The sequence below is a fragment of the Populus euphratica genome, unplaced genomic scaffold (genome assembly GCF_000495115.2).
Source record: "Populus euphratica unplaced genomic scaffold, PopEup_1.0 scaffold18.1, whole genome shotgun sequence".
Classification (NCBI taxonomy): Eukaryota; Viridiplantae; Streptophyta; class Magnoliopsida; order Malpighiales; family Salicaceae; genus Populus; species Populus euphratica.
In genome coordinates, this window is record NW_011499881.1 from 1,375,943 (window position 1) to 1,387,151 (window position 11,209).

The following is an 11,209-nucleotide window of genomic DNA, read 5'->3' on the forward strand; positions in this document are numbered from 1 at the left end:
GTTTTAACCGCTACGGATCGCGTGCCAAATTGACAAGCTACTTTGATCATGTGAACATGACCACCCGGGGCATCTGCTTAGGTATATAAACTGGACATATCTTCCCGGATAGGTTGCCAAAACCCATACGATGTAGAGAGTCTAGACAAAGGTTGTTTTAGTTGGAGTGAGTGGGTTTTGTCCTCCTTTTTGTCATTATTTGATTGTTTTCTTTGATTTCTAGCCAGAACATTCCACGTGCATGGTCATGGCTAACCAAACTGTCTTCATAGTAACTATATATAAAAAAAGGCTAACAACTCCCACTGTGGTTAGCTTTTGACAAACTTTCCCGAACCTTGAACCGGTTTTTCAACGCTCCATACCAAAGCCCCCGAACCTTTAACCGGTTTTTCAACGCTCCATACCAAAGCCAGCCATAAGCGGCGAAAGAGACATTTGGTTGTATTCTCCAGAGTACCTAAATCCTCCACTAATTACAAAATTCCCTCTACGTTAATTGTAGATTTGCAACTAAACTATGAATTTCTAAACCACTAACCCACCACCAACGTTGCCCAACTCCTCACACCACACATACCTAGGCAAGGTTAGCAAACTACCGTTTGCTTACTGTAGAAATGTCATTATATAAAATTTTCTCTGTTTTTTTTTACCTAACAGTGGGAAATTTGTAATTTTTGTAGTTTTAAAAAACAAAATTTTCTTATATTTTTTTTTCCTTTTATTCTACATCTTTTGTTTTTCAAAAAATTCATTTTTTTCTTTATACTTTATACTTTAATCATTTTAAACTTGGTCTATTTTTTTTTCCTTTCATTCTACATCTTTTGTTTTTCAAAAAATTCTTATATAAAGATTAAGAAAATAATATTTCAACATAGAAATTGTAATATTTTTTTTTGCTTTTATACTATTTTAAAAATTACATTGATGTCTTGCATGTTTTTATTAATATATATGATTTTTACTATATTTTACTATATATAAACATCAATTTTTAATTTTTAATTATACTTTTTAATTACTCACTATAAAACAATATGTTAATAATACCTTTTGATAAATTCATTTTTTTTAAAATTATTTAATCTGTAACTAGAGGAGTCAAATAGACCTGTTAATATTTTTTTTTAATATTTAGTAAAACAAATTATTTTTGATTTATTTAATTAAATATATACATAGATATTTTGATTTATAATTTAAACTTTTATTCAAAAGTTTATATATTTATTTTTTTAAAAAAATCTTATTCAACCCACCATGAAACACAAATTAAATAACCGGTAATATTCATGTATTCCTGCACATCAAGGTTTATGCTTGGAGTCATGATAACTAATGACTCCCATCTGCAAATTATGAACATTTTGGCTTCATATTGCTGCCTCTTCGGTTCTGATTACTGGAAGGATTTTAATTTATTTATTTTTGAGTCCCTCATGAATTGAAATTGTACCAGGTGTTTTTGATTTTTTTTCCATCTAGAAATAAATTAATTTTTTTAATATTTTTTTTATAATTTCAATGTGTTAATACTTAAAATAAAAAAATATAACTTTAATTAAAAAATATATTTTCAGAACTTACCAAACACAGAGATACCATTATGTGCTAACTAAGCAATCGGGAGTCCCGATTCTCGAGTCTCGTGTGAAGGTGTCGGCTAAGCTATGTCCTTGTTCAAATATGGAAATAAGTTTTCTCACGTGGAAGTTCAAGCAAGTCAAACTGGTTTCAGCCACTCATAGCTGGGTTGACCCAGAAGGCTTACAAGGTCAAACCCACTTATAACAGGTACTGTGTCCTTGTGCATTGCTCTCCCAAGGTAGAGTTAGAGTTCTTAGGGCTGTTTGGGAATATGAGTAAATTGATGTTATTTTAAATTATTTTAATATATTAATATTAAAAATATTTTTCAAAAAATAAAAAAAAATATTATTTTAAAATATTTTAAAATAAAACTGCGATCACAATTTCAAATATATCTTACTGTAAGGCAAAAATAAAAAAACAAAATAAAACAAGCAATCTCACCTGCTCAAGAGACTGGAACCCTGCGGCTTCGAATTTTTATCCCTTTCCTTCAAGTCGACTATGGTTTGTTCTTGAACTTACCCTAACAGGTGAAGGTTTTTATTTTTTTCGCCTTGTATTTTCGTCTCAAAAGTCAAAACATATTTCAGTGAAACAATAATTCATCACACATTCTCAATAATTATTCAGTCCGATGCGAAAATCCTGATGCTGCATGATCTGACCTTGGACTCGATCGGTACAATGCTTTACTGCTTGCATTTTTCTTCGATCAATCTCTCAAGTCAATCTGATAACTCTTCTCGAGAAGAAAAAAAACAAGGGCGGTGGTTTTGAATTGGAGTAATTTCAGCAAGTCGTAGAAAACTTTTCACTCCTTTTCAGCCCATCCGAACAAGCTTGAAAATAATCTATCACTTGTCTCACAATATTGGGATTAATTCGTCGTAGCTGAGAAGCAAGACTTTGTATTGAAAAAAATAAAATCAAATTCACAAACAGAGCATTTTTTCACTATTTTTACTGTCAAAATAAAATATACTTTCCTTTCAGGAAGCCATGAAGATTAGATATTTTTCTCTTTACAGTGCACCAAACGCAATAAATGAAGGAATCAAGCTCCCAATCAACTGGAACATGAGCCCAGAAAACTCAAATGTATAGCCATTAGCATAGCACTCCCATTGGTTTAGGACCACATTCAAAACTTCATAGTTCAACTCAACCTTTTATATTTTATGAAAGAAAACCCGTTTCCTCTACCAGTTCAACATAACACCACCACACTGCCCTCTTCGACACTCCCCTCCCCCCCAAAAAAAAGAGAGAAAATGAGATTCTTTTTGAGGAGCTTCTGCTTCTCTTAAACGCAGCTACCGCTCATTTCTTTTCTTTTTTTCCTTCCACACGGATCGTACTCTTCTAACAAGAAAACTTGATTTCAGATCTCCTTTTTAAACGGCGTTCATTTCTTGGCGGTTGGGTTTAGAAATATGGTGGCAGAAGCTTGGATTTTGAAGATGGGAAGCCAGGTAAGTAGCAATCTTAAGCACGCACTTCTTCTTGAATCTTACAAGAAAAGGAGCAGCCACAGCCACAACCATAACCACCCAAGAAATAAACGAGACTCGAAAGAAAAAAAACTCATAGGTATCTTGTCTTTTGAGGTTGCTAATGCTTTGTCTAAAACTGTACACCTTCATAAATCCCTCACTGATTCTGAGATCTCGAAGCTTAAAAATGAGATCTTGAAAAGCGAGGGAGTCAAGAACTTGGTGTCCAATGATGAAAGTTACCTTATTCAGCTTGCTTTGGCTGAGAAACTTGATGACTTGAACAGGGTAGCTAATGTTGTTTCTAGGCTGGGAAAGAAGTGTGTCGAGCCTGCGTTGCAGGGTTTTGAGCATGTTTATGCGGATATTATTAGTGGGGTTATTGATGTGAAGGAATTGGGGTTTTTGGTGAAGGATATGGAGGGTATGGTTAAGAAGATGGAGAGGTATGTGAATGCGACTTCTAATTTGTATAGCGAACTGGAGGTTTTGAATGAATTGGAGCAGGCTACCAAGAAATTTCAGCAGAATCAACACGAAGAGAGTCAAAGGGCGTTTGAGCAGAAACTTATTTGGCAGAGACAGGATGTGAGGCATCTTAAGGAGATTTCTCTTTGGAACCAGACTTGTGATAAGGTTGTTGAATTGCTGGCTAGGACTGTGTGCACTATTTACGCGAGGATCTCTACTGTTTTTGAGGAATCTAAGTTGCAAAAGAAGGGCCCTGGGGCTGCTGAAGGGGCCGGTTCCTCCCCTCCTATGAAGGAAGAATGCGGGGAGGTTTCAGGTCATATTGGTGATTTACTTAATTCGCAAAGTATTTCAGGACCGCTGAGAGGGGCTGTTACCAAGAGAAGTAGCAATGGGTGCCAATCGGGACCAATTGAGAGAGCCCTGATGGAGAAGAGGGAGACTCATATTAAGCCTCAGATTGCTTCACGGAAAGGTGAAGTTGATCTATTATTTCGAACTGAAGATATTGTTTTTCCATGTGGGACTAGTCCTGGAAGGCTTTTTTTGGATTGCCTCAGTTTAAGTCGTTCAGCTTCAAAGTTTGATGATGATGACAGTTGTGTTGTTGTGGACGAGGACCAGAGGAGCCAAATTTCCCGTTGTTATAGTGTTGGCAATGGTAGTTTGAAGAGAGAGCACTCATGCCCTTCAAGGTGTTCCAATCAGGGTGTCTTTTTTAGTGGAGATCAAAGAAATGCCAGGTGTGGTGCGATGAATAATGCACGGTTTGGCGCCAAAAGTAGGCTGATGGTGTATGCTCCCCCTTCCACCATTGGAGGATCTGCCTTGGCCTTGCATTATGCAAATGTCATAATTGTTATAGAGAAACTGCTTCGCTATCCCCATTTAGTGGGCGAGGAAGCAAGGGATGACTTGTACCAGATGTTACCAACAAGCCTAAGAATGTCTCTGAGGACTAACCTCAAGTCCTACGTGAAGAATCTTGCTATATATGATGCTCCACTTGCCCATGACTGGAAAGATACTCTTGATGGGATACTGAGGTGGCTTGCTCCTCTTGCTCATAACATGATCAGGTGGCAAAGTGAGCGTAATTTCGAGCGGCACCAAATTGTGAAGCGGACAAATGTTCTTCTGCTTCAGACATTGTATTTTGCTGACAGGGGAAAGACGGAGACAGCTATTTGTGAACTTCTTGTTGGGTTGAATTATATATGCCGTTATGAACATCAGCAGAATGCATTGTTAGATTGTGCAAGTAGTTTTGATTTTGAAGACTGCATGCAATGGCAATTGCAGTGCCGAGCTTCTTATGTTGATTAATTATCTTAATTAATCTGATTACCTGAAGGAGGTTGTAAATTGTAGTTGTTGACTCCTTATACTCGAATGAAGACACAAATGACAGTTCAAATAGGATGAACATTCAAGCTTTTCACGCGATGAATTACATTATTGAAGTCCTTGATTGATTAATGCCTTTCACCGCCAGGTATGGGAAGTTTTGAGTTTTGAAGTACACATTCAATTATTTATGAGAAAATCTCTGTTCTGCAGAGTTCGTATATAGGTGTACAATTTGTATTTCTTTACTCATCAAAGTTTCTGTGAAATTTGCATGTAGAGGTTTAATTCATGGAATCAGGTCATTGGAGATATAATCGCTGATGTCAAGTTTCTATTTCTTAATTTTCTGATTAATGTTTGCATCTCCTGATTGATGGATGATATTTATGATCAGTGCTTCAAATCAGTCATCCCAAGTAATGCTTCTTAAGAGCATGCTTCAAATCAGTCATCCCAAGTAATGCTTCTTAAGAGCATGTAACAGGTTGCTGTACAAGTAATACTTAAGCATGTGAAAGTGTCTGATAATGTGTTGCTTTCTCTTGAAAGCATGCTATTGATGGTGTCAGATGGATTGTAGATCAGCTTGCAATATGCATCTGCGGTCAAGGGGTTTCAGTGTTGAAATGGGCAAGTAAATATCTATTGGCTAAAATTTCTAGTCAAAACTGGCTATCCCTAAGAGTAAACAACAAATTAGAACTCATCTAGCGACACATAAAATCACATTTTCTTGCCTAACGATGACTTCTTTATGTTTAACTGACATCACACTTCTCTGTATTTTCTAGCATTATGCACCTATGAATTACACACACAATTTGTGTTGCATGAGGATAGCAAGACAGTAGAATGGATGTGAGATGAGGTCACTGGCATGGAAAACAGTTGATGTGATGCAAGAAAATGCTCGAGTTTGTGCCTTTCTCTCTCTTTATTATTCTTGCAACTAGAAGCATCAAGTGCAGAAGAGGCCTTCATGTGCATGAGCATAATATATCGGTACGGGAATGAACATTTTGATCTAAATTAACAGTTTTTATTCCGGTGCCGTGAAGATTCGATCATGAGCATAATATATCGGTACGGGAATGAACATTTTGATCTAAATTAACAGTTTTTATTCCGGTGCCGTGAAGATTCGATCATTACATTCATATCCAATTAGAAGTCAAGTGATTATTTATGTCTATAGATGCAGAACATAAGCCATGATATAGTGATTCGGTTACTCCCCTTAAAGCCTACGAATAATGTACCGAGTTTGTCTTTTGAAATAATGGCTATGATTGACGAAACAATATTCCCAGTTGTCAACACCTCACTTTTTTCTTTGTAGTTCATGATCTGAGAGTATTTCACTTATGTATGATTCTCGTTCAATCTTACTTCTGATATGAAGCATTATTGTGCACTGTGAGTACTTTCCGTTTAGGGCCAACCTGTATTAATTTGCAGCGGCCCAACAAAACCTCTTAGGCAGATCAGTAAGTTTAGACAGAACAACATTTTCTGAAGTTGGCGTGGATCTGATATGCCAGGGATCCGTATTTTGTATTACTTTATCATCAGACACCCTGTGGGCTTTGACAATTTACCAGATTGAACTCGTCAGATTATTCCCCCCCTGCTTTTCATGTTCTGAGAGAGACAATCAGCGGTAAAAAACGATGATGATGGATCATTTCTTGCGTTCTAGAGATCCTGTAATACGGAAATTTTTTACTGCAAAGGAACCAGATGTATCCAAGGCTGAAAGCTGATGGTATCATGTGGCATTAAACTGGTTACGGATGGTACAAGAGGTCATTGATGTGATAATAAAAGACCCACCTTGTGTAGGCAGATAAGGTCACATGATCAAGCTCAGCTATAAAAGGCCCCCCTGCCCCACTCTATTTTATGAAGATAGAGATGCCTTGGTAGAGCCTGGTATCTGCAGAGTGAGGAAAGAATACTTTAGCTTTCTACGAGTATTGAATTACTCGTCCAAGCCAAGGGCATTCTGGATGTAGAGTCTGTCTGTTTGTATGTATCAAAAATATTTTTAAAATATTTTATTTTTTATTTTAAATTAGTATTTTTTTAATATTTTCATATTATTTTAATATCAAAAATAAATTTTAAAAAATAAAAAATATTATTTTAATAACAATAGCTACTAAAATAGCTAAGAGGCTGATTGAATGCTAGCCGGTAGCTAAACACCTCCTTAGAGTGTATGCTGTGAGAACAACTTTTTTATTTAAAAAAAAAAAAATTGAAAACAGAAGGCAAAAACAATACCGAACAGGATTGTGTTTGAGTAAAATTGGGCTCGCCTTAGACAATAATGGGCCATCTTGGAAGGCTCAATAACTTTAAACAAGTCCATCATATTCACGCTGGACTTTCATGGCCCATTAATTAATTTCTTCGGTTAAAAAAAAATGGCAACAAAAATCGAAAACAGATACCCGTTGGTGCCATAACCATTTCATTTCTAAAAGAAGTTTATCAGCGACCAAACACCCGCAATGCATAAAGACGCAGAGACCATCGCTGTGATAATCGATTCAGCAGCAGAAGCAGCCAATGAATTACAGAAGGTTTACGATTCACATACTCCTTTCAATCTTACCATTTGTCAGTCTTGGTTAACTGTTTCTATTCCAGTTCTGGAGGGTTTTAATATTTTCGAATTTTTAATTAAAATTATAACATAGCATTCGATTTTGATTTTATTGAATGCAAATCCTTTATTGATATTTCTTATGTATTTTGGACATGATAGCTTAGAGAACATCTCTCTTTGATAATGGGATTGAAGAAGGTGGTCTTAGGGCATCCTCTTCCTAGTCCTACGAAACCGACGACCATGACCATAGCAATAACAAGGCCGTTCACGCTTTGCAAGACAAACTTCCTTTCCTAAAGAGAGTAGTGTGTCTGTCTGTCAGAGCCCGCATTTTCGGGGTTTAAGCTTAGTTTTACATTCTATATTGTCATGATTAATTTGGGATGACATGCACAATTCTCTTTGCTTCCTGACTTGTTTTTTTTAATGTTGTTGCTGCTGCTGATGTGTAGTGGAGTAGTATTCTGACCTGAGGTGACATTGTGCAGCAGTGTTTTTTTTTTTTAGAGTATTACAGCACCTGCATCTTTGGATGTTTTTAAATGATGGGTGCTTATAAGGTTCTTTCTGGTGATATGCATGTTAAACAAGCTTGCACGTATTTGACATAGCTCAGGGGCTTCTGCTCTTTATTTATCGTTGTCCGTTGTGTTGAGGTGGTTTTCCTGTTCAGTGTTTTGGAAAGCTCACGTTTACTAGTTTTTTAAATCTCTTGAAATTTGTGATTGTTGTTTGTGCAAACTATTGTATAGCACCCAGTGAAGTTTCACAATGCTTATGTATACAAATTGGAATACTGGATCAAATTCTCCTGCTCGTGTGATGGAGCAGGGAATGCAAGGGTAGTGCCATTGTTGCTTAAAAGTAACTGTAGAAAGAAGGTTCAAGATGTTACGACACAGTACATGCTATCCTTTTTCTTTTAGTTGCCCATAATGCATATACTTAATTGATTTCATACACACACTTCAACTCAGACAAGTTTGTTGGTGTTGGCTCCACTTTTATTATGAATTATGCCTGTGTAATTCTATGTACGTGCAGATATCCCTCCTATTTGTGCATTCTCTCCATTTCTGATCTAATAAAATCCCTTTTTCTAAGGACAAAAGGTTTCGCATATCATGCACTCTCTTGTGTGCATTCTCACAGCCATGAATTTTTTCATGATAGACAGAATTTTGATCAGGGAAGGGAAATGAAAGTTTAGCTAAGATTGATGCTTTACCGTGCAAATTAAATAGGTGTTTTTGGCTGATGATGCATTTAGATGTTTAATGTCCAGTGGAAATGGAAAAAGAAAAAGAAAAAGAAGGAAAATCATGGCCTGACATTTTCTGGTTATTTGAATTTTCCTTTAAAGCTACTTGTGATACGTGTATATCTTGTTTGCAGCTAACAGTTGATAAACATGAGGAAGTGGAGAGTCAAAACCGTTTGCATGATTGAATGGTATGTGTTTTGTATTTTTGAAAACAATTTTGACTTGTTTATTCTGAATGAAATTTGCTGTAAATCAGGGCAATAACATGGACGAATCAAGGGGCATAATGTCAGGAACCACGGATCAATTCTAGATGGTACATAAGCCAGAACTACTTTACAGTCATATTTGTTCTACTTCCTTAGCTGCGTGGAAATGGCTGAGCATAATAAAATTATTGCTATGCAGGTATTTGAAATGAAATCTAGTAGGAGAACACGTGCACTTGTGGGGTTTTTCGACCTCTTCTTTTTATTTCTGTATTATCTCATTAGGGAAATGAATTAATGTTGGAATTCTTGCAAATAACTGTTCCATATCTGAATGGTGCCAGATTTACCGCTTTTAAACTCTTCAAACAAATGATTGGAACGAGGGGCAGTGAGTTAAGTTGTCTTCCTGCCAAATTTAGTACACTTACAAATCTTGGTCAGCTTCCATTGAGGTAAAAGTTTTCTACATTTCAACATAGGTTTAGCTTAGGAAAACAAAATTGAAGAGGAGGAAAATGAATTCTGAAGTAGGGATGCATGAGCAGAGCAAATATCTTCCGTTATTGCTGATTAACTTTTTGTTGGCAGGGTCCTTGGATACTTGAAGCAAAGTTGAAGGAGAATTGTGAGAACCTCACCTTCGAAGTCTTTGATTAACAATGGGAGTTGGGCACGCAAAAAATGCTTGGAATGGCACTGCAAGTGCGATGATCCTGGTCTTTTCTTAAGTAGCAAAGAACTCATGGTTTACAGTATCTGCTATGAGATGACCTGTGATTGAATGTGCACTACGTGCTTACCATATTGTGGTGATTTTAGTGAGTAAATATTGAGTGGAAGCAATTGGTAGAACTTAAGGAAAATATCAAGGCATGTTAGCATGCAGTGTTTCATTAGTCTAGTGTTAAGGATACTCCCGACGATGCAGTGGGGATTTCCCAGCACACGATATCAAATAACGAAATCATGAATTTTTTTGGCTAGGGTAAAAGACATGGTTAAGCTGTTGCCCGCCTGTTGACTTAGATTTATGCTCATAGGCTCATAGCACATCTTTCTATTGAAACTACTATACCCGGCGAAATCCTCTAAATTATAGATTCATGGAGACTTTTAGCTCCAAGTGTCTTTAGCTTTAATCGTACAGCGTGCATGGTCAACATCCACTCTAAATATTGTTCAATTAGCCTGTAAGAGGGCATGGGATGTTCGGCTCAAAATGGAGACACCGAGTTTGGTAGCAGAGAGATTCTGTCGGTAGTAGTGCTTTTAGATGAGTCACTTAAACTGATTTATTTGTAGGGATTGTGATGCTATGAGAAGTTTAAATTGATCACCAAAATATCTTCAATTATATCTTGAACGTGACAAGTATGTTTCCCTGGCAAAATTTTGTGAATTTACAGAGTATATTGCCTTGGTAAATTATTTCCATGCGCGCAGATTTTGGAAGTCCTGGAGCCAAATTAAAGAAAATAAAATTATATTGATTCCAAGCTTCAAACTCGAGAATTCAAGTGAGAGAATAGATCCTCTTGACCATCGGGCTAATCCTTGAGCTCTACATGCAACGATCAACAGACAACATATTCAATAGTGTTCTTTAGGCATTGCTGTATGACGCATGATCATTAGAACAAAATTAATGGAAGGTGAAGGCTTTGTATTGATGTTCTTAAATACTGCTGATGAATCTACCCTGAGTTTTTGGGTTTTCAGCTCTGGTTCAGGCTGAAATGTTGAACCGGTCATGCTGTAATATGTGGAATTCAACCGCGTTCATGCCGACCAGTTTAACGTCCACGCTGTTTTCTAGTTTCTTTAGCAATAATCTATTGACTCAGGGCCGGAGGATGCAGGGGAAGTAATTAAAAATTTCAGGGTCAAAACTAGTAAATTTTAAGTTTTGGTCTGCCATGAGATTTTTTCTAGTCTTCTACCTCCTTAAAAAATTCACTTTTCGACGATCTCAAGAAGTTGGTCTAACAGTTATAAAGATAAGTTTTTTTAACTTACTGAATTCAACTTTAAAGCAGGCATTTAGTGGAATTTATTAAATATTTTTAGATGCATCAAGTTAATGTAAATGTGCGTCCTCGGAACCACCGCAGAAGTTATCTATTTTATATTGACGCGTAAAATGAACTAAAAAAATTATTTAATGTACAAATAATAATAATAATTTTTTATTTTTTTTGGTTGA

General features: G+C 36.3%; 1 protein-coding gene and 1 long non-coding RNA gene across 4 annotated transcripts; both read left to right on the forward strand.

Annotated features, from left to right (window-relative positions):
- The first annotated feature begins 2,590 nt into the window (after positions 1 to 2,590).
- Positions 2,591 to 5,800, forward strand: LOC105129468 (uncharacterized). Its single transcript, XM_011031549.1, has 2 exons — positions 2,591 to 5,058; positions 5,705 to 5,800. Exon 1 carries the CDS (start codon positions 3,033 to 3,035, stop codon positions 4,887 to 4,889), a length of 1,857 nt encoding a protein of 618 aa, XP_011029851.1. The 5' UTR covers positions 2,591 to 3,032; the 3' UTR covers positions 4,890 to 5,058; positions 5,705 to 5,800.
- Positions 5,801 to 7,428: 1,628 nt separating this feature from the next.
- On the forward strand, positions 7,429 to 9,858 carry LOC105129469 (uncharacterized). Of its 3 annotated transcripts, XR_843082.1 has the most exons (5): positions 7,429 to 7,501; positions 8,926 to 8,982; positions 9,051 to 9,202; positions 9,348 to 9,458; positions 9,595 to 9,858. It is a non-coding gene; the product is annotated as an uncharacterized LOC105129469 (long non-coding RNA). The 3 variants fall into 3 exon arrangements; XR_843081.1 differs by lacking the exon at positions 9,348 to 9,458; XR_843080.1 differs by lacking the exons at positions 9,348 to 9,458; positions 9,595 to 9,858 and having other exon boundaries at positions 9,051 to 9,340.
- The last annotated feature ends 1,351 nt before the right edge of the window (positions 9,859 to 11,209 follow it).